We start from the raw sequence: 26,732 nt of genomic DNA, 5'->3' as shown, positions 1-26,732 counted from the left end.
CGGGCTCCCCCCGCCGCAGCACCAGTGCCCCGCCCAGAACAGTCCATGCTCCAGAAGGGAGGGTCCTTTCTTGTTCCCCCGGGACGGGACTCGGCTTGTTTTTACCTCCTCTGCTACACGCCTGGAGATGTCAACCTGGTGAACCGTATCTGTATCGAAGTCCCTTTTCTTCACCAAAGATACACGTGGTGGCAGCTCAGCCCCTTCTGACCAGGGTGACGGTGCCAAGGTGACATCATTCAGGCCAGAGGCAGAAGGGCTGACATTGGAGAGACACCCCTCATCCACACACAGAGCGGACAGCTCGATCCGCCCATGGCTGCCTGCCCCGTCCCCTGCCCCAATCCACCTGCAGGCGCCAGCCTTCCCCCACCCCACCCCCACGCCCCGGGGTAAGTGCCGAGCACCTGCTGTATGCCAGGCACGGGGCCGGAGGCCGCCTCATCCAGGCCGCCTTGCTTCTTGGAGAGGGCATCTCGGAGATGCCACAGGCACGGCCGCCCCTCCCCTCCCCGCCCCCTGCACACATGGCCCCCATAAAGCAGGACCCCCGGTCTCTCTGAGGCCTCCCCAGCCCCTGGGTGGGGCCCCTGAAACTGTACCCCTCAAGTCTCAACGGGAGGCACTGAAAGGCCTGAGCCCCCCAGGGCCCAGCGAGGCGGGCGGGCCTGACCCTAATCCCCTGTGGAGGCTGAGACTCTGGGAGGCCCAGGGACGCGCCCGAGGCAAGTGGCTCATAACTGCTGGAAGTGAGAACCAAACCCGAGCCCCTCGAAGCCCAAGGTCCCGAACGTCCGTGAAATGTTGCTACCGGTTGTGCAGATCGGGAAGTGCAGCTGAGGCAGAGCTGGAGGTGGGGAGTTTGGGGGCAGGGATGGAGGGGAGGGAGGTGGAGGGCGGGGGCACGCAGCGACCTTCCCTCCCTCTGGAGCTGAAAACTCAGAGGAAGACCGGCTTCCGCCCCCTCCCCCGCGTGGACAGGTCCCTTCCCCCCCACAGGGCAGGCTCGGCCGCAGCCGGGCGCTCACGCGGAGCGGCCCCCAACCCCGGAGAGATGCCGCCGCCGGTCCCCTTGCAGGTTCCGGCACACGAACATTAAAGAATGCGGGTGTCCCTCAAAAACAGTGTGGTGAAAAGTAGGGGCCAAAAGAAAGCTTGCCGATGCCTCCCGGGTACTTTGTCATGCGGTTCGGAGGCCCCGTAGATCCCCAGGGAAGGTCTTAATCCGCCGAGATCAGAACCACTCTGAGCAGACCCAGGTCGTGGAACAGGACCTCTGAACAGCCCCTGGGGGGGCCTGTTCCCCCAGCCTCCGCTCTGGGTCCTGGGAAGGCCCAGGCAATCACTCTGCCTACAAGAGTGACCAAATACCAACGCAACCGTGTTTTTTCCCTTTAGTTGCCCCCAGTAGTCAAGGTTTTGTTTTCTCCATCACGTTCATACGTATGCATGTAACTAAACATTTGTGGAAATCACTTTAATAATAAACGGGAAATGAACCTACATGTTGGTCCTTTCCTCATTCATCAGAGGTCATCCAGAGGGGGAAGGAAGGTAACTGGAATCAGAAAAAAAAGTTTTTTTCCCAGACACTCCTTGGCTGTTGTTGGGGGCTAAGAGTGAAGGAGCTAAGGTAAGCTTCTGGAAGGCAAAGCAGCGGGTTTGAGATCTGCATGTTAAGAGCACCCGAAGTCAGGGAACTGACATGTTCCTAAATGAGCGGCCAGGAGGTAAAATTTCTGTGTCTCGAATTCCACTGCTCCTCGTGACTCGCAGTGTGAAAAAGGAGATGTTCCTCTACGCTGAGGCTTTTTTTTTAACATTTACTCATTTTTGAGAGACAGAGAGACAAAGCTCGATTGGGGGAGGGGCAGAGAGAGGAGGAGACACAGAATCCGAAGCAGGCTCCAGGCTCCGAGCTGTCAGCACAGAGCCTGATGCGGGACTCGAACCCACAAACCACGAGATCATGACCTGAGCCGGTCAGACACTTAACCGACTGAGCCACCCAGGCGCCCCTATGCTGCAGCTTTAATCTTGGAGTCACGGTCACTATGGGACCGCCAAAATTAGATGCACAATCGATGCTGTGTGTGCTCACATACACATGCATGTGTTTCTCTGGGAATATGACCCACGGCTTTCATTAGCTTCTCAAAGAAATCCAGAACCCCAAAGAGACTGATAGCCATTACTCTCTTCGATAACGTGGAGAATCGTCTGGCATCATGCACTCAGCGGGAGAAAAAACAATCTCATAAATGATACTAATATTCCAAATAAGTGACAGTAAACAGCAAGGTTGTTTTGCTTGTTTGGTCGGTTGCTTGGTTTTTTGTTTTGTTTTGTGTTGTTGGTTTCACACAATAATTTAAAAGTCTAAGGAGATTTCTGGAATATACCCAAAAGAACTGAAAAGCAGGGTCTCAAAGATAAATTTGTATACCCATATTCATAGCAGCATGACTCACAATCGTCAACAGATAGAGGCAACCCAAGTCCCCATCAACAGGAACATCAGTGCTCCTTTAGGAACATGTTAGGATAAACCACACATGGTCCATCCATCGGAATAGGATTCAGCCTTAAAAAGGAGAGAAGCCCCGGGGCACTTGGGTGGCTCAGTTGGTCAAGCACCAGACCCTCAGTTTCAGCTCAGGTCATGATCCCAGGGTCATGGGATCGGGCTTGTGAGTGTAAAGCCTGCTTGGGATTCTCTCTCTCTCTCTCTCTCTCTCTCTCTCTCTCTCTGCTCCGCTCCCCGACTTGCACACGTGCACGCTCTCTAAAATATAAAAAAAGAAATAAAGAAAAAAGCAATAGGTATTTGGATTTGGTCTTTGTCCCAACTCATGGCATACAGCTCCTAAAACCCTTAGAGCCTCCAGTGTGATGTCTTTTGCAGGCTAATGAAGGACTGGGGGCTGGGGTCCCCGGATGAGCTGGTCACTGGTCACTGGAAAGACTGTGTAGAGGGTTGGAACTTTGAGCTCCACCCCCTGACCTATGGCCAATGATTCAATCGGTTGTGGCTACGTAACGAAACCTCTATAGAACCCCCCAAGAAGGAGGTTCAGAGAGCCTCCAGGTCGGAGGCCATGCAGAGGTGCCGTGAGGGTGGTACAACCCACGTACCCCTTCCCCCATAGGCTGTGCCTTACCATCTCCTCCAGCTGCTGTGCCTGAGCTGTATCCTTTATCCAAAGCCAGTGGTAGTAAGGAAAGCACTGTGAGCCATTCTAGCAAATTATCAAACCCAAGGAGGAGGTCATGGGAATGCCCTGAATTTATAGCAGCTTGGTCAGAAGCACGGGTGACCCCCTGGGACATGGGTCCGGGGTGTCAGGTGGGGGCAGCCTTGGAGACTGAGCCCTTAACCTGTGGGGTCTGTGCTAGCTCCAGGTAGACCGTGTCAGAATCAAACTGAATTAGAGGCAGGTGGAGAATTGGTTGGTGGGGGGGGGGGGGGCAAAAAACACACACATTTGGTATCAAAAATGTGAGTAAAAACAGTTCAAGTCTAAACAAAACAAAACACCAGAATGTGGAGTGAAAAAAAGCTTCCTAAATTAATAACACTGTATCTTTAATCTCAAAAACAAGCAAAACCGAACCATATACTGCTTAAGTAAACATAACACCCACATGTGAGGAAGGAGTATTTTTTTTTTTAACGTTTATTTGTTTTTGAAAGACAGGGCATGAGTGGGGGAAGGGCAGAGAGAGGGAGGCACAGAATCTGAAGCAGGTTCCAGACTCCGAGCTGTCAGCACAGAGCCGGACGCAGGGCTCGAACCCAAGAACCCTGAGACCATGACCTGAGCTGAAGTCAGACGCTCAACCGATTGGGCCACCCACCCAGGCACCCCCGGAAGGAATAGTTTAAAGCACGGAAGTCACAAACATCCCTTCCAGAACAAGGATTTCCCTTCCAGGAGAAGGAAGGGAAAATCACGATGGAGACAAAGCACCGCACCCTTGTTGCTTGACAACTTCCGTAGGGTTTCCCTTCTCGCTTTATTTGTACTAAGTATTTTATGGGCAAACAAAGGGAAAGTGTGGGTTTGAACACATGTCCTTCGGAAGCTACCGGACTGGAGACCAGCCTGCAGTCTCCTTGCAGGCTCCCCGCACCACCCCCCACTCCCCCCACCTCCTCACTCCCTCACCTCCCCACCCTCCACCCCAGCAGGGAAGCCAACCTCTGCCTCTTTGGTTGAGCAACAGGTGAAGTCCTTGTCTTGGGTTTAGGCTCCAGGGTGTATGAAAAACCCGTGTTCTACAAGGACCCTCAGCACAGCCCATGGCAGGAGAAGATCGCAGGGACCAAAGGTCACCCCGGGGCTTGCAATTTTCGGGATAGAAATTCCTTTTTCCTCTCCTTCCCTCTTCCTAGGGGCGAGGGGAACAGAGGCGGGATTAGGTGTCAAATTGCACATACAGTGCCTCCCGAAAGGGGGCGCCACTTCGGAAGATACCCAAACGATGAGTTGGAATTAAGGAGGGGAGCGGAGGGCGAGGGCCCCCAGGCGGAAGGGGCAGAGCACCCCCCCCCCAGCAGAGGCTGTGCGACCCACTGCAAGAGCTAGAGGGCACCAGAGGCGCAGGACTCAAAGAGCGAGGGAGAAGGTGCTGCCAGGAGGTCCCATGAGGGGCTGGGCTTTTACTCCTGGGCACTGGGGAGCCACACGAGGTCTCAAGTAGAGACCCGACGCCATCGGGTTTGCATCTGGGGAAGGGAAGGCAAAACAGGCCTGCCCTGTCAGAGGGACGGGTCAGCCACATTCACAGGATGTGACCATGGTGCAAGAGATACACACACTCAGGCTCCCTCTCCCAGTGGGAATGACCTCTGGGAGGATGTGGCCAGAGCTGCTACAACTATTCTATCACTACAAGGGGACAGCCCATCGGAGAGGAAAGCCAGTGCACAGAAGAGCAGAGCTGAGGGACAAGATAGGAAAACCGGATCCCAGCGATGCTTGTGTGCGCCTAGATCAAGCTGGACCTGAAGCCTGTCTGAGCACCTGTGTTAAGTGTCATATGGCAGTTCTGGCTGGCATAACAAAACACCACAGACTGCGTAGCTTAAACGACAGAAATGTATCTTCTGGGGTCTGGGCGGTCCAAGAGCAAGGGGTCAACCCGTTTGGTTCTTAGTAAGAGTCCTTTTCCTGGCTTCTCACTGTGTCCTCACTTGGCAGAGACAGCACTCTGGTATCTATTCCTTTTCTTGTAAGGGCATCAGCCCTATCCCATCAGGACCCCACTCTTGCAACCTCATTTAATGTTTATCTTCTCACAGGCCCTTTCTCCAAATACAGTCAGAATTCAACATCTGAATTTGGGTAGATACAGTCAGGCCATAACATTGTATGGGCCAATAAATACCCTTTGTCTTTGGGTTTTTTATTTTTTTTTAACGTTTATTCATTTTTGAGAGACAGAGAGAGCACGAGCAGGGGAGGGGCAGAGAGAGAGGGAGACACAGAATCCGAAGCAGGCTCCAGGCTCGGAGCTGTCAGCACAGAGCCCGACGTGGGGCTCGAACTCACGAGCTGTGAGATCATGACCTGAGCGGAAGTCAGACACTTAACTGACTGAGCCCCCCAGGCACCCCTAAATACTCTTTATCTTTAAGCCAGTTCGAGCTGGATTTAGGGTCCCTTGGAGTGGATAAACTCCAGACTGATACGGAGGGGAGGAAGATGTGGTGTCAGGGATGACAGGTGGGTTTTCAGCCAGTGCAACACAGAGTTGCTCATAATAAGAAAATTGTTAGAAGTATGACATATGCTGGGGCGCCTGGGGGGCTCCGTCGGTTGAGCGTCCGACTTTGGCTCAGGTCACTATCTCGCGGTCCGTGAGTTCGATCTCCACATCGGGCTCTGTGCCTACAGCTCAGAGCCTGGAGCCTGCTTCGGATTCTGTGTCTCCCTCTCTCTCTCTGCCCCTCCCCTGCTCATACTCGGTCTCTCTGTCTCAAAAATAAATAAAAACATTTAAAAAATTTTTTAAAAACAAAAACAAAAAACCCTCTGAGTTTAACTGAATAAATTTACATTTTGAATCCACACTATGCCTATGGAGGCGCCACTACCCGGCAGCACCGAACTCCGGTGAAGCATTCAAAAGAATCCGAGAGCCCCTCCCACCCCCGGGGTCTGCGAGCCTTCCGAGCGGGGTGGGTGCGGGGCACGGCCCTGACTCCAGGCCTCAGTTTCCTTTTCGGACGGTGTCTGGAGTCTCTTCCGCTTCCGACCGCGTGGAAGCCGCACGGCCTCGCTCCCGGCATGCCCCGGGGCAGCCGCGGGGCGAGCGAGAAAACACCGCCCCCAACAGACGCGCGTGCGCACTCGCCGGCAGCACCGAGCCCCCAACGCGCCCCGCGCCCGCGTCCCCCCCCCCCCCCGTCCCCGCCCGCTTCCTCGCCGCGCAAGCCCGCGCGTTCACGCACTCGCGCACGCGCCCCTCGGCCGGCCGGGCGGCCGGGCCCCGGGTCCGGCCCCCGGAGCTTCAGCCCCCGGCGGCCCGCGGCGAGCCGGCGCCGGGCGGGCGGTGGGCGGGGGCCGCGGGGAGCTCGCGAGGAGGGCGGGGCGGGCGGGCCGAGGCGGGAGGGCCGGGCCCGCGGGCGGCGGCGGAGTGGGACTCGGCGCCGGCGCTGGTGCGGGCGCCATGGAGGCCGACGGGGGGCCGGGGGACCCGCCTGCCGAGCGCGGCAGCCCGGGCCTGACTCCGGAGGAGGGCGCGCGGGCCCGCGCCGAGTTCGCGGCGCTGCACGGCCCGGCGCTGCGCGCGTCCGGGGTCCCCGAGCGGTACTGGGGCCGCCTCCTGCACAAGCTGGAGCACGAGGTGCGGGCTGGGGCGACGCGGGAGGACCCGGGGTGCCGAGCGGAGCCGGGGAAGCGGCGAGGGTGTGGCTGCGGGCGGGGCCCGGAGGGGAGGCCGGGCCAGGTGCGCCGGTGGGGAGGCAGGGGAGGGGGCCCTGGGGGTCTCCTGCCGACGAGGCTGCTAGGGTGCCTGGGGGAGGAGGGGGGAAGGCGCCGTCCTGCGCCCAGGTAGGCAGGCCCGGGGGCGACGCGCTGGGGGTGTGTCGGCGCTGGGGCGCGGCGGGGACCGGGCGGGAGAGGCGCGAAGAGCACGAAGGCCGTGACGACCGACTTAGATGGTGCCTCCTTGGCAGCTTAGGAGGTGTCTAGACTTTGGGGCCCAAGAGTGGCGGCAAGAGCCCAGTGCCTGTGGCCCCGATCCTGCCAGCGCCTGGGGCTCCTGCTCTGTGCCGGGCCCTGTTCTGAGTTCTCCACGCTTCCGAGCCCCACATACATCCCCATTGTGCAGTTGAAAAAACTGAGTCACAGGAAGAGGAAGAGCCTCCTAAGGTCGGTCAGACTCGGGAACCTGTGCCTTGCTTTCAGCCGCTCCTTCAAGGAGAATAGATGCCCCGTGAATTTGTGTGGCTTGAACTGTTGGGGCTGTAGAACTCTTACATGTTTCATCATTCGATTTGAGCCCCCGCTCACCCTCATTTTGCAAATGAAAGAAAACCGAGGTTGTGGGAGACCGAAAAGGACTCTACAGAAAGGAAGAAAAGGGCTGACATGCTTCCAGATTCTGTGCCCTTTTGTGGGGACAGCTCCCTTCTCACCAGTCTTATCTAGCCTGGGCCTCCAGTGTGGCACCCCGCGGGTGCTGGCTGATCAGAGTGGTTCCTGGTTTTGGGTAGTTTGCCCAGGTGCTGAAGTCAGAGCAATTAGGCTCTTCTGGGGGGGGGGGGGGGTGCTGCTCCCTGGGGCCAAGACTGACCGAGGGGCACAGGTGATGAAAGGGACCCCCAGATCCAGGAAGAGGTTGTCCCCCAAGCCTAGCTGCTGGACACACCCCCACCCCACCCACCCAGCCAGTTTTTCTGTGGGAAATCGGGGTTCACCAGGTACCCTCCTGCTCCTAACATACAGTTGCTGTAAAACAGGCACAGTGTCAGTGGCATTCAATACATACCTACCTCTTGTAGCAAACAGTGAGTTTCCTTCCCCTGTTTTATTTGCCCTCTCAATTCCACCAGTGTTTCCTGAGCACTTGGTTCGGGTCCCAGGCATGTGCTGGGGACCCCACCGATCTGTTAGGATAAGAAGGTCCTCGTGCTGGGTAAAAGGCACACATGTGGGAGAACCCCCCGGCCCCAGTCCGGCGAGCCTCCATGGGCAGTAAACCCTCATTTAGACAAGTCACTGGTCCATCTAAGCCAGAGTCTCCATCTGGAAAGCCCGACGGTGGAACAGGGCCCCAGCTCCCACAGTCTTAGTGGGGATTGGGTGGGGAGGCAGGAGATGAGCTCCAGCAGGTGCCACAGCACACGGTGGGCGGTCACCAGAGTGTAGCGTCCCCTCCGCACTGGCACTGGCCGCTGTGGCTCTACCAAGGGGCAGCCAGTATTTTTCCATGACCCTCCCTTGCCATTAGGGGTTATGGGCAGAGCTGTGAGTCATCACATCGCCAGACCCAAACCTGCATCCATTGTCTTCAGTGAAGCCTGCTGCCGCTGGGGGCCAGGTGTGGGGGTGGGCACCTGCCAACAGGAACCGGGCCCCTCCAACTCCCCGCAGGGCCCGTGGCCCTGGTGCCTTACTTCAAATCTGTTTTGTTGGAAAAGGTGGGGAGTGTTTTAAAATAAGTTGTAACTCCCGCTGCCGGCAGGAACTTCCTGGCTGCAAGACCACACCCTTCATTACACCCTTAGGGCCTTCTGTAGTTGAACCCAGAAGGGATCATGGTCACCCCCCCCCCAAAGGCAGGCCCTCTATCCCCAGGCCTTATACTGCCCCACTGTGCCCCTCCCTCGCATAGGAGTTAGGGTTCTAGATTGAAACCCAGGGTGTGAATTCCAGTCCTTTGAGCAGCTCTGTGCTGGAAGGAAGGTGGCAGCCTTCCCCAGGCTCAGACAGCTTAGGGAGCCTGGCTTGAGGTAGCCCCCCTTGTCTTCCAAGGAGCCTGGCTGGTTCCACAGCTTTCCCTACCCCCAGCTTCTGTGCCCCCCTGCCTGGGGTCCTTTGCCCACCACCCCTAGCCACAGCTTCCCCCCCTTTAACCCTCCCCTCCCATCAGGCCCCAGCACCACTTAACCTGGGCCTGTCACACGGCCCGACCTTACTCCTGTGTGCCACTCGGCTGCCAGCTCCCTAGGCAAGATCATGAGGGGTCCACGTTCACACCCCAAAGTGCCCACCTGCCCAGCACAAAAAAAGCTGCTTGTGCCTGAATAGGTAGCTGGTTTCTCTCTGCTGGGAATGCAGTTTTTTTCTGTCAGAGTCATGAGAAGTAGGTTTGGGGGGAGAACTGGCCTTCGTGGAGTCCCTGCTCTGTGCCAGGGACCTACGGTGCACTGTTCTATCGGTTTAACACTCAGCTCTCCTGGAAGGCAGAGGATGCCTTCCTCCCTGGCGAGAGACTGGTCTCCAAAGTGCAGTGATGACAGCAAGTGCTTCTGCGTCATTTGCCGGGCTTAGGCGCTTCTAAGCTTTTCGTGTCTTAATCATTTAATCCTTCCAACAGTCCTCTGAGGCAGGTTCTGGTGTTCCCGTTGGAGGGATGGGGAAACTGAGGCACAGTGGTTCGGTGACTTGTCCAAGGCCCCATAGGCTGGCTCCAGAATCTACCCTGAGGCCCCTTGCCAACTCGTGGCAGACACAGTGCGTGAGTGTGGCTGCAGGGGGCAGCCTGGCTCCAGAGCACGCAGGAGAGGGCTGACTTCGGCTGCACGGGGCTGGCACTGTCCGTTGCAGGGAAACTTAAGGACCCGGGCCCTTATCTTCCAACCACAGGCCCAGGCCCCGCTTTGTGCAGACCCAGACTGCCTCTTGTCTGGGCAGGCGTGGTAGCTGTGGGAGGCTCCAGGGCACCTGTTTCCTTCTGGATTGCCTCAGCTGCCTTGGTATAGGATTGGCTCTTCTGGTGGAATTGGGGTGGGATCCCCTGCCACCAAGACCCCACCTCTTCGTTCACTTCTGACATGACCGGGGCCACCCACTGCCTTTCAGGACTCCTCTCCTTGCGCAGTAAAGACCGGACTAGATAGGGTTCCGCCCCGTACGTGCAGCCCTACCTCCAAGACCGGGTGTCCCGGGCTGAGGGACTTTGGACAATAGCTGGTGACGGCGGTTAGGTCCCAGTCCTGACTGATTTCTAGGAGCCTCAGTTTCCCCACCTGTAAGATGGGTAGTCGGATAATAAATAGGTGCTGCTTCTCCCGAGGGGTTTAGCTGGTCCTTGAGGCTGGGGGGGGGGGGGGGATGGTGGGTAGCCCGTCAACACGCCTGCTGTGGCCCCAGGTCTTTGATGCCGGGGAGATGTTCGGGATCATGCAAGTGGAGGAGGTGGAGGAGGAGAGTGAGGGCGAGGCAGCCCGGGAAGTGCGGAGGAAGAAGCCGAACCCCGGCAGCGAGCTCTGCTACAAGGTCATCGTGACCAGCGAGAACGGGCTCCAGGCGGCCAACCCCAACAGGTAGGAGCCTCAGGCCAGACGCCCGTCGTCCATCCCGTGGCCCTCAGGATGGGCTCCTTCCTAGGGGGTCACCGAGGCCAGAAGCGGTAAATTCAGGCACTAGTGTTTTCTGTGTGCCGGGCACTGGCCTCTTCGCCAGCTGGTTCAGAGCGTGTGTGTGTGTGTGTGGGTGCAAGGCAGCCTTACCCGTGAGCCTGCCCTTCTCTGAAGGCCTGTCTCCGGTCCTACGGGATCTGGGTCTCTGGGTGGAGCCCAGGAAACATAAACAGGTTCTCCCAGGGCTTTATGCCCAGACTGTGAGTATTGTGGTCTGGTTGGCTTCTCAGGCGGGGGGCACCAGGGCCCAGCGCCACAGGGTAGATGGGGCGGAGCTCAGACCGAACCCAGGACTCCTGCCTCCCAGGGACCAAAAGAAGCTGTCATCAGCCATGGCGGGCCCGTCCGCCGCACTTTCTTGGAACCTTAAGGAGGAAACTTGCCGGCCTCTCGAGGTCACCGGGCCCCTGTGTCCGTAGGGACAGGGTCTTCTGTGTCCGGGAAGGGTCTGGCTGGCCTCTTCTGCAGAGGTTTTCTGGCCTCCTTCGCCAGCCTGTGAGGGGGCGGGAGAGGCCACACAGGTCGTGACAGCAGCCAGGCGCCACCACCCACACGCTCTCTCGCTCAGAAACTTGCAGACTCACCCTCTGTTCCCGGCCGTGCCGCTCTGGGGCCCCGGCCCAGCAGCCAGCGGGCAGGTTCCGGAGGGGATGCGGGCAGAGTCCTGGGCTTGGAGCTCCGGACATTGGTTTCAGCTCCACAGCCCTCCCTGCTCCTGGGCCTTTCTCCCTTTAGAGCCTCGTGAATCTCCTCTGATTGCCGGGTTCCAACCTCATCCTCTCCCCGTATGTGCTGTGTCCAGCCCCCCTGGTGAGCATTTGCCCGGGGCCACCCCCAGGTATCCCACCTTGAAGCTCGGCTCGGTGCCCTGCAACCTACGGTCGTATCCCCTGCGCACAAGGGCAAGGATAAATCTCCATCTCTTGCCGGGTATTCAAACAAAAAGTACCACAAGCACAATGAAATAAACACTGCTGATCTTGCCACCCAGAGGAAACACCGGAGCATTTGCTGTTCCTTTCATCTCCTCAAGGGAATGGAGGTGAGGGCCGTGTGGCCCGGCAGGCAAACCACACGCCTGTGTGTTCGGAGCGTCCTGGCCCAGCGGGCCCCGTGGGGCGGTAGGGATGCCTGCCTGGCCCTCCGACGCGCTCCCACCGCCGTGTGTGAGGGCAGCCGCGCCCCTCTGGGCTCTTCCAGGGGGACTGGACCACACGGGGCACAGCTGTCCATATGTGTGGAGACTTGAAGCCTCTCCCACAAAAAGGCCTCGGGCTTTCCCAGGAAGTGCCCTGAAGCCCCCGGCACGCGTGAGTGAGCTCCGAGTGACGGCCTCTGCGCACAGCTGCCTGCCGCTGGCCTTCCGCCGCGGGCAGCTTTTGCCTTTGCTGAGCACCTGCCGTGTGCCGGGCCTGCAGGTGGCGAGGAGGGGGGCATACACCTGTTTAGCGGTTCCAAATCCAGTTGAAGTCACTTGCTGTTACAGTGATGAATAGCAATCGGCAAAAACACAAGTACACGGTGTGTGGTCAGCATGTTGTATGTTTGGTCTCATTTGGTCCACTGATGGGAGGCAGGGACTCACTGATGGGAGGCAGGGTCTCACTGATATGAGGCAGGGACCCACGGATATGAGGCAGGGTCCTCCTGATGGGAGGCAAGGTCCAACGGATGGGATGCGGGGACCCCGGTGGCTTTTTCAGAATTGGAAGAGGGAGAGAAACCTCCCCAGGCCACAGCTGCAGGCCTCGCCCTCCTCAGCATCTCCTGCTGGCCCCTCCCGTCCTGCCCTTCTTGCCGCGCCCGTGGGGCAGCCTCACGGCCCCCTTTGGTCTGTGCCCGCAGCATCTTCCTCATCGACCACGCCTGGACGTGCCGCGTGGAGCACGCGCGTCAGCAGCTGCAGCAGGTGCCCGGGCTCCTGCACCGCATGGCCAACCTGATGGGCGTCGAGTTCCACGGCGAGCTGCCCAGCGCGGAGGCTGTGGACCTGGTGCTGGAGGAGATGTGGCGGTTCAACCAGACCTACCAACTGTCCCACGGGGTGAGCAGGCGGCTGGACCTGGGGGAGGCGGGCGACCGACAGCGACGGGGGCCTTCACTGCCCTGGGCCGTCAGGGGCAGCCCGGGAGAGCCAGGACCCGGCCCCAGGAGCCGTCACCCTGGGGTGAGCAGACTCCTCTCCGTGGGGCCCCTCATTGCCTGTGGCTTCGTCGTGGGCCTGTTACTCTGCTTTGGGCCACCCAGCACCGGGGACCCGTGTATCTGGGGGCCTTTGAGCTCATGGGACAGCACCCTCTCTCTGACCATAGACTTGAGTTCCGTGACTTGGCTGTCTGTTTCCTGATGCTTTCAGATTCTGTTGTCCCGTCCCCGTGAAAGCCCTCAGTTGTTCCTCACTGACTCCAGAAGAGTCGAGTCCCTGCTGTCATGACCACCCCTCCCCCCCCAGCGTCCCCAGACTCACCCTCACACTCCAGCCCCTTGCCACTTTTAGTTTGGGAAGAGACAAAAGTTGTTTCTCAGGGTCTCAGCTTCGATGTCCCCTCCTCCGAGGAGCCTCCCTCGCTCTCTCCCTGCCACACGCACAAAGCCAGACACACCCATGCAGCCGTGGTCTAACACCTGTCCCACACAAGCGATCACTGCAGTCGGCCCAGAACGGCCCAGGAGGCCCCCGGTTAAAGGTGCATGTGATAGTCGCTCCAGGCTCTGGGAGCTGGGTGTAGACGGTCCGCCGTTTGGGTGAATGGGCAGGAGGGAGGATGTGCCACAGAAGAGGGCAGGTAGGCGGACCGGTGGACGCAGGCTGCTGTGTGTGCTCCGCCTACAGACGGCCGAGGAGAAGGTGCCCGTGTGGTACATCATGGACGAGTTCGGTTCGCGCATCCAGCACTCGGACACGCCCAGCTTTGCCACCGCGCCCTTCTTCTACATGCCCCAGCAGGTGGCCTACACGCTGCTGTGGCCCCTGAGGGACCTGGACACGGGCGGTAAGTCCGACCCCGCCCGCCCTGAGGGATGGACCCCGGCCCTGGCTTCCCGCTGCCTCCTGACGGGCCGCGTGTCTTGATGCAGAGGAGGTGACCCGAGACTTTGCCTACGGAGAGGCGGACCCTCTGATCCGCAGGTGCAGGCTGCTGCCCTGGGTCCCCGCCGACATGCTGGACGTCAGCTCCTCCACACCCGAGCCGCCGGACCAGCACTACCAGGTGTGACCGTCCCCCTCCGACCCTGGGCCTCCCTGCTTGGTGGCTTCTGGAATGTTCTTCAGTCACCCAGTGTTCTTGAGCGCCAGCTGGCTAGTGTGGGGGGCAGCGGAGAGTCTGGGCGTGCCGGAGAGACGGGCTCAGAGCCCAGGCAGTGAGCAGGAGCTGCCAGCCCTGAGCCCAGACCCCAGGGGCCGGCTGCTGGGAACCATGCTCTCAGGCGATCAGAGAGCTGGGGCTGCTGGTCGTCCGTGCTACTCCTCCTCGTTTTCGGGGACTCCTCACCGGGGACTGGGGGGCACAGCGTGAGCCATGCGGCTTGGTTACAAATCCCCACTCGGTACCGTTTCCTCCTCCCCCGACACCCCCCTCACCGGGAACGTGAAGACGCTGGACTCGAACACCGCAAGGCGCGTTTTCTGGCGCACAGTAGGCCCTCCGCAAGTAGTCACCGGCGTCACTGTTACGAGCAACAAAGGTGCTCTGTGGCGGCCTCTTGGGCAAATTAGGGAGTCGGGGTCAGGGAGGCCCAGGGCAGGGGAGGAAAGGGGGAGCCTCTAGGAACATAGCCACTACCAGACCAGGCAGGGCTGGGCAGGGAAGACCCCCTGGCCCCTCTCTCCTCCCTCCCCTGCCCTCTGATCTCCCACCACTGCTTCCCATTGGCTGGTCCCAGTTGGAAACCAGGCCACGAGTGAGCCTGTGGTTAGCACCTATGGTATGCTTGACTATAATCCTCACGACAGTAGGCCTTAAGGTCCCGTCTCTATCTCCATTTCACTGAGAATGAGGAAATAGGCACAGAGAGGTTGAGTAACTTGCAAACGGTCACACAGCTGGTGGGGGAGCTGGGCTCCGATACCAGGGGCGCCTGATAGCTTGTGGGCAGAGGCTTCCAACCTCGCCCCAGTGTGTGGAAATTTCCCAGCCCACACTGGCACATCAGACACTCACTGAGCACCTCAGAGGATCGTGGGAAGGAGTAGACAAGTCAGGAAGAGTGAGGATGTCACGCGCTGTGTGGTGGTGTCGATTCCGTGCGCGCTGTTGCTTGGGAGAGACGAGGCCATAATGATGGAACTATTGGCACCTTTCTGGTGGATTCCGTGTAAGCCAGTGGTGGTCGAACCGTCCCTGCGGAAAACTGTGCGATCACTGTGATTACTCATCTTGAGTTTGAGGCGAGTTTCTGAGCCTCGTAGGATAGTTGCACGTAGTAGGTGCTTAGTGAACAAGTGAATGCAAGGGGGGAAGGCTTAAGAATTGCTTAGGGATGAAGACTTCCTCCTGGTGGTGAGGCTGTTCAGCGGGCAAGCAAGCAGGTGACGTGGCCTTCCGACCTCAGGGCTCAGGAGCTAAGACTGCAGAGTGGAGTTTGCACTCACGAATTAGGGTTTTTTTTTTCCTTGGGATGCCCTCTACTGCCCAGGAAGAGGCGATGGGGCCAAACTCTGGTTGTCTGTCACCCCCTGGTTGCTTTTCCCCATTTGACCATCTAGATCGGCCTGGGCCCTGAGCCCTGAGGCCTGGGGTAGCCGGTATTAGTTAGCTGTCACTGGATAAGAAGGGACACGAAGACAGCAGCTTCACACAGCAGACGTTTGTAATCTCAGCCCCACTGTCTGTGGAACAGGCGTCGGGGGAGCTTTTGGCTCGGAGCCCCGCTCGCATAGCCAGGCTGTCAGCTGAGGCTCGATGGGGCTGAGGACCTGCCTCCACGACGCTCACCCGCCCAGCCACGTGGGCCCCCTCCGCAGGGCTGCTGAGCGTCGGGGTGTTTTAAACCACCAGCGGCACCTCGGGGCTCTGCTAGGACCGGGCAGCCCCCTCCCAGGACGGGCCTGACATCTTCTCAGCTGCCTGTGATTTGGAGAGAGAGCCTCGGGAAGATTCTTCTTTTTGACACAAAACGGGCAGTCCGGCACCTGTGGGGCCTTGAGGCCCAGAATCCCGGGGCAGGGTGGTCAGAGGGCTCTGGCTCTGGCTGGGGTCTGAGTGTGCCCCCTGAGATCTCAAACCCCGATGTGCCAGGATGGGGGTCAGGGGGGCGTGTTCACATGCTCCCTTTCTCGAGGGTCTGTTTCCACCTTCGGTGCTTTCCTTCCAGGCCATTTTGGAGGAAAACAAGGAGAAGCTGCCACTCGCCATCAGTCCGGTGGCGTATCCCCGTGACCACGTCTTCAGGTGCGCAGCTCCCTTCTCGGCTCGTGATGAGACTTCCCTCACTCCCCCGAGTTCCCACAACCCCTAGGACAACGCCTGGCACAGGGAGGCGCTCAGGAAGCCTGCTGTCTCTTGGCGACATGGCAGTGACAGACGTGTCAGGCACAGAGTCTTAGGATCACAGAGAGAGCGCCGTGAAAAGTGAGGGGGTGTCCTGGGGTGAAGTCATAGCCAGGCCTGCGTGCAGCAGCCCCTCCGGAAGGCAGGAAGCCTGTGCGGACAGTGAAGGCTCAGGGCGCCCAGGAGGGTCTGCAGGGGTGGGCCGGCGGGTTATGCGAGGCCGGCAGGTGCAGGCTGGACCCCAGGGGGAAGCAGGTACTCCATGTACAGGTGAGGGTGTAAAAGTCAGTGCCGAACCCCCCCACCCCCCGGTGTAGGACAGGCTCAGAGGCGGGGCCCAGCCCTCGGTCTACGCAAACCTGGTCCAGCCACAAACTAACTGCCTTCTGTCTCTGCCGTACCCCGCAACCGGGCTCCCAGGCTCTGTCCTCACCTCTGCCCGGGGCCAGCGAGGGCCAGGCAGGTAGCAGTGAGCACTGGTGTGGAGCGGGGCTACATCCAGGACACTTGTCTGGGCCACACGCTCACCTGTAGGCACCAGGACACCAGCTGCCTTCTCTGAGGGCAGGTTCTTCGTGTGTCCATTCTTCCTGCTTCCACGTGGGAGGAAAGCCTGCATTTGTTAAACACTCGGGTTAGCCCGTTTCATCCCAGTGACGAGTGTGAGCTAGGCCGTGATCCCATCTTACGGGGGGACCTGGGGTCACACAGGTAGGTGTGTGGTTGCCCCACCCTCGGCAGGCAAGCAGAGGGGCTGGGGTCTGACCCTGGCTGTCCGCCCTCAGGGCCCGCACTGGGACCTCAGGGTCGAATTCACACCCAGCCGCGTCCTCCTTAACATCAGCCCCGGGCAGGGCGCCCCCAAGTGGCAGGGGTGTGGCGAGCATAGGCGGGGGCCCGGCTCAGCCCGACTTCTCCCTTTAGGGTCTACACGGACGTCCAGCAGGTGCTCGGCCACCTCACCCACCCACGCTTCACCTTTACCCAGAGCGAGGCGGACGCGGACATTCTCTACAACTTTTCCCACTTCAAGGACTACAGGTAAGCCCCCCTCCGCCCCCCGCCAGCCAGGCCGAGTCCCCTCGCCACCCCGAGCTGCCCGCGTTTCCCTCGGCCCTCCAGGAGACTCAGCCAGGAGAGGCCCAACGTGCTGCTGAACCAGTTCCCCTGCGAGAACCTGCTGACCGTGAAGGATTGCCTGGCCTCCATCGCGCGCCGGGCGGGGGGCCCCGAGGGCCCAGCCTGGCTGCCCCGTACCTTCAACCTGCGCACCGAGCTGCCCCAGTTCGTCAGCTACTTCCAGCAGCGGGAGAGGCGGTAAGAGCCCCCTCCAGGCGGAGACTCCTACATGCGCCCCGTCCCTACAGCCCCCACCCCACCTGTACCTGTCCTCACCGGCCCCCCCGGCCCGCGCCTCGGCCTCGCGCTGACCGTGGCCTCGGTGCTGCAGCCGGCCGTGACTGCCGGGGGAGTTCTCCACGCCCCTGCCGAGCGAGCTCCTCCTTGCTCCCTGAGGTCCGGCCCCTAACGCCCCCTCTGTGACACCTGCCACTGCTCCCTGCGGGAGGTTGGGTGCCCCTTTCCTAGGGCTGCCACGGTCCTGGGGAGACGTTGCCTGGGAAGGTGGGCCCGGGGTGCAGCCCAGCCGACCCCATATGCTCTCAGGGGCCAGGACAACCACTGGATCTGCAAGCCCTGGAACCTGGCCCGCAGCCTCGACACCCACATCACCAGGAGCCTCCACAGCGTCATCCGGCACCGCGAGAGCACCCCCAAGGTGGGCCTTGGCGCTCCGGGGGCGAGGGGCACTGAGTTCACCGGCTGGCCACCGAGTCGGTGGGGCAAAGGGGACTCGCGTGTCAGGGCCTGGATGCGGGCGGGTCCTGGTGTTGGGTCACTCAGCTCACGGGTGTCTCTGAAGCCCACACTCCATTCCTTCCACCGGCCTGGCCATCAGGGAAGGGCTGTGTGACCGTCCGGGTGACATGGGGGAGCCCTTGCTCGGAGCTGCCCCTGGTGTGTCTGACCTCAGAGTCCCCACGTGCTGCACCAGGAGTGACCGCCGAGCAGGGGGCAGTTGGCCAGGCCAGGGAGCCCCTCGGGGCCCCGGACAAGGCTGCTGCAGGGACACACGGCACAGGGGCAGCATCGGGGGCTTTGTGAGACGCAGCGCATCTGGGCGGAAGCCAAGGAAAGCGCGCCACGGGGATGATTGTCGCAGGGATTCCAGACAGCGGACGGGGAGTCGGCGGGATTATGGCTGAGGATTTGTATTCAGTTTTCAAAACCCAAAAACTGGTGGGATCCTTTCCCTCGGTTAAAGTGAAGCTTAGGGTACAGAACTTGCCACAGCCCGGACAGGGTGTGCAAAGGCCGAGGAAGAAGCCAGGTGCAGGGTGCACGTGCCTCCGTGGACCCCAGGACGGGAAGCGGCCCGCTCCCGGGACCGGGGCAGGAGCGCACCTGCGTCCCCAGGAAATGTGACGGCGTGCAGACGCGCCACAAGCACGAGCCCGCAGCCAGTGAGGACGGACGCAGATGGGGCGAGGCTGGGGTGCCTCCGGGCACTGGGTCCTGGCCCAGGGGAGGTGAGAGCCCGCCCGCGACCCCGCGTCTGTGTTCTCCAGGTCGTGTCCAAATACATTGAAAGTCCAGTCTTATTCCTGCGAGAAGACGTGGGGAAGGTCAAGTTTGACGTCCGCTACGTCGTGCTGCTGCGCTCGGTGAAGCCCCTGACGCTGTTCGTGTACGACGTGTTCTGGCTGCGGTTCTCCAACCGGTAACTGGGAGACTGGCTGGGGGGTGGGCAGCGGGGCCCCTCGTTTCCTCGGGGGTCAGAAGGCCTGCCCTGGGCTGCTCCCCCACCGCGCACCCGGCAGGTGGCCCGCTGAGCTGGTAAATGGCGGGGGCTCTTGCCCTGCCTGCCTCAGCCACCGCTGGGGACGGTCCTTGCGGAACAGGCACCGACCCCAGAGTCTCGCAATGACGTGTCCGGGCCGTCGGGGCGTCCTCACGGTTAGCTCATCACTCGCTCTGACCCAAGCTCTGTGGGGCCGTGGGGCCGCCCCCTCGCGCCGATGGGGGGACAGGCGTCCGGCGGGCTCGCTCAGGGCACTGTCCCTGCTCGGCCGCGGCCACGCTCAGGACCCTCCCGTGTCTGTGCGCTCCTCCCGCAGGCCCTTCGCGCTCGATGACCTGGACGACTACGAGAAACATTTCACTGTCATGAACTACGACCCGGAGGTGGTGCTGAAGCAGGTAGAGACCGGGGCGGCGGGTGCAGACCCACACCCATCGGCCCGTCTTCTGGGCAGGCTGTGTAGACGGTCAGAGGAGTGGACTTGGGGTACCTGTGTCAATCTCAGAACGGCACCCCCGCAGCTCTGTCTGAGGTGACCGCGGCCTCCCGGGGCCCTGCGGCAGGTCGCCTGCAGGTCTCCCCTGGAAGCGTCTGCTCCGCACAAGGGCGGGTGGGGGTGGGGAGGCACGGGGTGCATGTCACGTGCCGCCACCCTCACCCCAAGGCCGGCTGCTGCTGTTGCTGGCCTGCGACCCTGCCTGGATCCTCCGTGCCCTGTGCTATCTGGGCACCGTGAGCAAGGGGACATCAGGGCAAGGCTCCCTTCGAGGTGAGGGCATCACACCCCAGCCGGCCAGCAGTGCACCTGGCCAGGTGGGCGTGGCCTGGGCAGAGGCAGAGGCCGGCTCTGGGTGGAGGAAGGAGGGGAGGAGAGAGAGGCTGCCTCCTCCCGGAGGCCCTCCCTGTTCCCTGACCTGCGCACTGGGTAACGGCTGTTTGAGGCAGGCAGGAAGTAGGGCGCGGGCACTCACGCACCCTTGCTCAGCCCGAGGCCTGCAGGTGGCCTTCCCTGCCCTGCCTCCCACAAGGAGCCACTCCTCTGAAAGGGGTGATTATCCTTCCCGGGCACATTCTTTTCAGCGTGCGTACCTCCCGAAATCACTCAAAGGACTGTTTTGCACGTACTATACGAGTCTGTGTGAAATGGAGCAAATGCTTCTGTGGCTTTTGTCGTTGTTGAGCATCGTGTGTGTAGATCCGTCATCATCGCTGAATGCGGCCGGGGGCGTTCTTGTCCCCGGGATGGGCTCGTCACTCACCTGCTAATAGACATTTGGGCCACGTGCGGTGTTCACTATTCGTGAACGTGCTGCATTGAACACTCCCGGAGACGCCTCGCCATGACTGTGCGACCGGAGTGGCCTTGCCCACGTGCACGCCCAGCGGTTGCTTCTGGTCCCGGGCTATGCTGGCGGCCGGCGCCTGGGACCCTGAGCCCTCATGGGACCCTAGGACACGGTTGGAAGTTGTCTCTGAGACAACCAAGGGCCACCCTGTATACTGTGTGATGCCCCAAGGGTCCTGTTTCCCCTGAAGCTCCTGTGTGCGGGGACACATGTCCAACAGGATGTGAATGAGCCCACCCTGGCTCGTCCTTTGCAGGAAGAAGCCTGAGCCTACTGCCAGCTCACGCAGGTGTGTTTGGGGTGAAGCCTTGGCCTGGGGAGATCTTGCCGTCCCCGGGCACTTTGAGCTGGTACTGAGCGGTGAGCTCCGGCCTGGGCCCTGCAGATGCGGGTGCAGGCCCTGCCCCCCGTGCATGGAGACCGGCGTGGTGCTGCGTCCCCCCGGGCCTTGCAGTCTGCTGACCCCTCGGCATTAAGCGTCTCACTTGAGCCTCACGAGAGCCCTGCAAATAAGTGCCGGGCAGGGAGCATCCTCCCGTTTTACAGACGGTGACACTGAGGCTCGGACAAGTAAATCTGCTTGTCCTGAGTCTATAGTAAGATCCAGAGCTCAGACTGCCTCCTGCCTCCATTTGTGCCCAGAGGTGGGGGTGCTGGATAGGCGGCTGGCACCGACACGTGGCCCCGGCGAGTGTCAGAGGCCCCAAATTAAGGTGGGGCAGGCCTCCCCACTCCGGCCCAGAGGAGGCCCCGGGCAGAGCGTGACGGTCCCTGTGTCTGTCACAGGTGCACTATGATGAGTTCATCCCTGAGTTTGAGAAGCAATACCCAGAATTCCCCTGGAAGAGCGTCCAGGTGAGTCCTGAGCAAAGCCGGCATCGGGCGGGTGGGGGTCTTTGCTCCTCCCACCGAGACTAGGGAAGGAGATGGTGTGAGCTGCAACCCTCCTCCCGCTCTAGACCTTGTGGGGTGCTCTGGAGGGGATTCGGGGCACTACGGGGACAGCCCGATGGCAATAGGCCCTACCTGCCCCAGAAATTGCAAACCTGAGGGGACAGCAGGGACACGGCTGGAGACACAGGCTGGCCTCCGTCTCTTAGAGCAGCTGCTTCTGGTGCTGCTCTGTCTGCTTCGGTGCAGAGGGCAGCGGGGGGCTCTGAGGCAGGAGACCGGCTGCTTTGCGGTAGTCGGACGCCACGAGCGAGGGGCCGGTGTCCTAGCTGGCGGCCGGGTGCGGAGACGCGACGGCTGCAGGAGGAGGGGTCTTGGGCCATTTGGGGCCGCAGCCCACGTGGAGGCAGGGAGCCCGTGTCAAAAGTGGCTCTGGGGGCTGGTCCTGGCCACAGAGCCACGCAGCTCCCCAGCCCTACCTCCCCCGTCCCCAGGGTGAGATCTTCCAGGCCTTCACGGAGCTGTTCCAAGCGGCATGTGCCAAGCCACCGCCCCTGGGCCTCTGCGACTATGCCTCATCCCGGGCTGTGTATGCCATCGACCTCATGCTCAAGTGGGACGACCGTCCAGATGGTGAGGCCCCCCCCCACCCCGCCCTGTAATCCAAACCACGCCCTCTCCACTTAGCCAAGCCGATCATCCAGCCCTCCCCCCGCCAGCGCCCCCAGGGGACAGAGAGGGCGTCCCCGCTTCCCTGCCCCTGTCGGTCAGTGCCCCTCGGGTTGTACTCTGCCTCACGTTCGCCAGGAGGTCTGGTCTGGGGGGTGCACCACCAAGGGGTGGCGGTCCCCAGGGCAGAGCGCAGGCAGGAAGGGCGGTGGGCTGTGGTGTCGGGGGGAAGCTCGAGAGGAAAGGGCCCTTGTGCCCCGAGGCCCCAGCGGCCAGGGCCCAGCCCACCCTCCCGGGAGTGAGGTGCCCGCGCTCTTGCGCCGTCAGGGAGGCGGGTGATGCAGCCACAGATCCTGGAGGTGAACTTCAACCCGGACTGCGAGCGAGCCTGCAGGTACCACCCGACCTTCTTCAACGACGTCTTCAGCACCCTGTACCTGGACGAGCCCAGCAACTGCCACGTCAGCCGCCTGGTCTAGGTGCCCGCGGGTCCTGCTGAGGCTGGGTCCTCCAGCCTCAGCTCCCCGGGCCGCTTCTGCAGAGTCCTCCTCCCCGTCCTCCCTCGGACAAGCCTCGCCTTCGAGCCTTGGCCCCAGCACCGCCTCTGGGGCTCAGGGTCCTCCTCTGCCTCCTGACTCAGGAGCAGGGCCGGTCACAGTGTCCCCTGGGGCTGAGTGCCAGGCCCCCGTGCACAGTCCCCTCACCGCCATCTCTGCTCAGCCAAAGGCTTTTCCAAAGAGTTTGGTTCCCGGTCTGCCGTGTTTCCAGGGTGTCGGCGGAAGACGGGTTCCGGGGAGCGTGACGAGGCGTCCCCACAAACAGGCTTCCCCGGAAGCACCTGTGGAGCCCCAACACGAACGGGGCCAGGCTGGCTCCTTCTCCAGACGCTGCTTGTGCGTCGTGGCTCCCCCAGGGCAGGGCGTCGGGGTCCCCCGCTGCACCCCTGTGTCCCCAAAACCCCTGGGAACCTGCCAGCCTTCTTGTTCCCCAACCTCGACCAAAACCTTTACGGGCAAGCTTCTCGTGCCCGCCGCCTGGGATCGCTCTTGCCTTTCCATTTGGCAAAAGCAGGCCGTCCTTCCCACCTCCGTGGCCCCCGCAGACCTCGCCGCCCGCCGGGCACAGCAGCGCTCTCCCCCTCGTCCGACGTCGGCTGGGACTCCCTGACGAGGGGCCTCGGGGACAAGTGTGGGCAGCAGGGCACCAGGCAGTGGAGAGCCAACAAAGATGATTCCAGGGAGAACTTCGCGTCATAGTTAGATGTCGTCTTCCACCAGAGTCTAGAGTCAAAATGTTGGGTTTTTGTTAGTTTTTCACTTACGGGAGTAAATCGAAATTTCTTGTCCTTCCCATGCTTTTGTTTCCGAAACCTGGAGTCCGATGCCAGCCTGTGTGTAGCTGCAGCACGCCCAGGCCCCGCTGACAGGGCAGGGGGGCCAGTCCGCCTCCTGGGGAGCGGGGAGCTGCTTTCGTTTTGAAGCCAAGAGTGATCCTGGTGGCAAAACTGGACTTGACTGTGTCTCCTTGGCTGTGTCTGTCGGCCTCTGTCACCCAGGACCTCAGCCTGTCGGCCGGGGGGACGCCCCTTCCCTCCAGCCACGCACAGGTGTCGAGAGCAGGGCACCTCGTCTCGGGTCGTCGCCCCGGAGGGCTGCTGGCGTCCCGTCCTCTTCTTGACTCGATTCGTATCACAATAAAGTATGCCTTCTCTACTCTGGCCTCGCTTTCTCTTGGGAGGCCCCGGAACCACAGGCCTGGCGCAGCGTGTCAGCCGTTTGCCTGTTGGGCTGTGGAAGAAAACCAAAATACCAAGACTGGCGCTTTGAAAAATGGGAGAGACGGGATCGCGGTGAGGCTTCCAGGTTCCCCGTCCCGGTCCGTCCGGGCTGCTGTGACCAAATATCCCCACTGGGGGGCTTAACAGGACTTCCTTCCTTCCTTCCTTCCTTCCTTCCTTCCTTCCTTCCTTTCCGGAGGCCGGGGGTGGGGTAGCCCAGGATCAGGGGGCGGCGGATATGGTGTCATAAGGGCCCTCCTCCTGGTCACAGGTGGGAAGGGGCAAGGGAGCTTTGCGGGGTCTCTTGTAAGGACACTGATCCTGCTCATGAGGGCTCCGTCTTGTGACCTAAAGGCCTCCCGAAGGCCCCGCCTCCTAGGACCATCACATCGGGGCTTAGAATTCAACACAGGGATTCGGTGGGGGGACACTCAGACCACAGCAGGTTCCTAACCCAAAGTTGGGTTTCCCAGCACCGGTTCCGTTGCGGAGCGGAGCGCCGTGGGGACAGACGTGGAGCTGAGGCGCATCACAGGCAACGCCCAGGAGCCTTGTCCTCGCGCGAGCCCTGAACCCCGGCTCCGGCACACATTTCTGGGGCCCCAGGCAATGGGAGTCTCTTTCTGCCCGTTTCTTCACCCTGAGGATGGGGGTGAGAGGAGACCCTGCTTTTAGGGCAGAGTATCAGGAGGGCCGTGAGCGCCGCTAGCCTGCGCAGCGACGCCCCCTGGTGGTGATGGAGCTGACGACAGGAAGGCAGAGGTCCCCTCCCCAGCGTGCCCTGCAAGGGGCCTCCTGCGCCCCTCAGGGTGGGCACTCACACCAGGCTGTTCATCCAGCTGCCTATCAGGGGTGGCAGTCCTGCTCATTTCCAGTCCACTTAAAACCTGATTACCCGGACACTCCGAGCAGGCACAGCTGGGATCAGAAGACCCCGTGATGAAGACTTTCCTTAATTATAAATGGGCTGTCCCCCACTCTCGCTGTCCTCGCATCTCTGATCAGTGAAACGCAGACAACCCCCAAGGAAGGGCATCAAGCAGGGCCTCCGCCGTCCCTGAAGCCCAGACTGCTTGCCATGGAGACGGCTCTTATCCCCGGGAATGCCTCTTTCTGGTATTATCTTCCCTGGAGTCCTTTTGTTTGCATTGAGAATTCATCAAAACGGAGAATTTGTAAGCGCAGGACATCTGGAGTTGACCGGGGAGCCACAGCCGTGGTGTCAGTTGTACCAATGTCCCACAGAGCCACACAAATCCGAAAGGTGAAGCTTAAGATGCTCATAGTGACATCTAGAAAGACCCTCTGTGATGTTCCGTGGCCACAGTGACACCCCCGGACTCGGTGGCGCTCTCCTGGAGAGGCGCCAGTTTAGGAGAATCTCTTAGCACCAGAGACGAGGCTTCCACTTGTGGGGTTCAGAGTGGCCGACTACACGTTAAAGTGCTCAGCTCACACCCACAGTCACTGCTGTGCCCCTGCGGACGGTCGGCCGAGCCCTCCTGGGCTGCGGGAATGACCTTGTGTCCTTTATGGCCAGTCAGCTGCAGAAGGAGACAAACGCCCAGATTTAAGATTTCAACGGCATGAAGTAGCTCCAGCAAAGAGCACAGCCCAGAAGGACGTGACCCATCCATGGTGTGGGTTTTCCTGTTAAACGAACGTGGAAATTGCCAGCACCCTGACGTTCCTAGTGGATGACAACAGCTCAGAAAGGAAGAGAACGCTGTGTATGAAGAAGGGGGTGCGAGGAGGGGGAAGCATCACACGAAAGCCAGCAAACAAAATGGCAAAGTGCATCTGCCTCTCGTCTGTTTCGCCAGGCATTTTTGTGGCCGTGCGTGGTATGTGGCCAGTAGGAAGTGTGTGGGATATTGCTGGGGATGAACGGACCCACAGGTGAATGGAAGGGACAAAAAATCGCCTGCACCAGCATCACGGAAAAGATTGCGGAAGTCTCGGGTGCAGTTCAGTGCTAAGTACAAAAAAAAAAAAAGCTCAGTGCAGGACATCTGGCAGGCGCAGGGGTGGCTGTGACACATCCAGGGGCCCCCTGACCTTCTTGGAGAACTTCGGAAATAATGAGGACGCTCAAAGAGTCCCCCATCTGACCCCTCTGCTCTCAGAGCATCAGAAAAGCAGCGTGGGGAGCTGGCCAAGGCGCTCCCGGCTGCCAGGCTGCCGGGTTCCTGCAGGGCATCGTCTGTTGGGCTCCAAAATCCGCCGGAGCTGAGGGTGAGCAGCAGGGCGATGGCCCCGGAAGACAGCCGCCCCTTCTCTCAGAACAATGCAGTCAGCTGGCTCTCCCCGAGCTTTCCTGACATCGTAAAGTGGGGATAGAACAAGGGGAGACGGGCCGCGAAGCATCCGGCCTCCCGAGATGACAGAGCGAAACACCAAAGTTTTGCCAATGTGGGTAATCGACAAGCAAAACCAGGCAACAAAAGGCACGGCAGGTCACGGGCGCCAGGCGGCCGAGCGGCAGAGGCAGGACGCACATGGAATGTGGGAGCTCGTAGCCGGAGCAGAGGGACCGCCCCAGGGGGAGACTGCCTGGGGGGGGGGGGGGGCGCCAACCTCACTAACTCCCAACAGCCAGGACACGGGCCTTACTGCCTCTGACACGCCCTCCTGCCGATTTGGTATCTGTGAGGCTGCTTCTGGTGGGGTGAGGCCGGCATGAGTCCCACCACCCAAGGGGCAGGTCAGGCGGTGTCCCCAGCTCTAGGCCCAGCCCCATCCCGGCCGAGGCCAGCTGAGGGTGCCGAGGTGCTGGCCCAGGCCAACTGTGGGCCCACGCCCCAGGCTGAGCTTCCCGGGGGGGCTTAGAGAGTGGGTAGGACTGAGGTCCCAGCCTGCCGGACGCCAGCCAAGCCGCGACATAGCCGGTGTGGGCTCCGGGTTGAACCCAGGCTGCTCTGGGCCAGGCAAGACACGCCGCCTCTCAGAGAGTCTGGGGGGAGGCGCGAGGAGCGTGGGTGAGCACTGACCTGGTCCAGCCCCGTCTGGATGGCGCAGCCTGGACAGATCCCGCAGGAGGATGAGTCCCTCCCGCCCCCACCCGCAGCCAGCAGCCCCTGCCCAAGTAAGAGGGCCACTGCCA

At 60.9% G+C, this 26,732-nt stretch overlaps 1 protein-coding gene across 2 annotated transcripts; it reads left to right on the top strand.

The window, feature by feature from the left end:
* The first annotated feature begins 6,638 nt into the window (after positions 1-6,638).
* Positions 6,639-23,564, top strand: TTLL12 (tubulin tyrosine ligase like 12). Of its 2 annotated transcripts, XM_047065607.1 has the most exons (14): positions 6,639-6,852; positions 10,326-10,498; positions 12,440-12,638; positions 13,428-13,587; positions 13,673-13,806; positions 15,911-15,987; positions 17,011-17,127; positions 17,209-17,403; positions 17,752-17,863; positions 18,714-18,865; positions 19,263-19,344; positions 21,079-21,147; positions 21,678-21,816; positions 22,180-23,564. In XM_047065607.1, exons 1-14 carry the CDS (start codon positions 6,676-6,678, stop codon positions 22,329-22,331), a joined length of 1,938 nt encoding a protein of 645 aa, XP_046921563.1. In that variant the 5' UTR covers positions 6,639-6,675; the 3' UTR covers positions 22,332-23,564. The 2 variants fall into 2 exon arrangements, with proteins under 2 accessions (XP_046921563.1, XP_046921564.1); XM_047065608.1 differs by lacking the exons at positions 21,678-21,816; positions 22,180-23,564 and adding an exon at positions 20,549-20,581 and having other exon boundaries at positions 21,079-21,137.
* Positions 23,565-26,732: the final 3,168 nt, after the last annotated feature.

The sequence above is a fragment of the Lynx rufus genome, unplaced genomic scaffold (assembly GCF_022079265.1).
Source record: "Lynx rufus isolate CCGP_SWC_20201006 ecotype Redwood Valley unplaced genomic scaffold, mLynRuf1.p SCAF_7, whole genome shotgun sequence".
Lineage (NCBI taxonomy): Eukaryota > Metazoa > Chordata > Mammalia > Carnivora > Felidae > Lynx > Lynx rufus.
This window is presented reverse-complemented; position numbering and strand designations above follow the sequence as displayed.

Bases quoted from the DNA above. Each gene is read 5' to 3' on its own strand.
- TTLL12 (XM_047065607.1), top strand. From the start codon at position 6,676: ATGGAGGCCGACGGGGGGCCGGGGGACCCGCCTGCCGAGCGCGGCAGC. The intron at 12,639-13,427 runs GTGAGCAGGCGG...CTCCGCCTACAG, and splicing joins CCTACCAACTGTCCCACGGG to ACGGCCGAGGAGAAGGTGCC. The intron at 19,345-21,078 runs GTAGAGACCGGG...TGTCTGTCACAG, and splicing joins CGGAGGTGGTGCTGAAGCAG to GTGCACTATGATGAGTTCAT.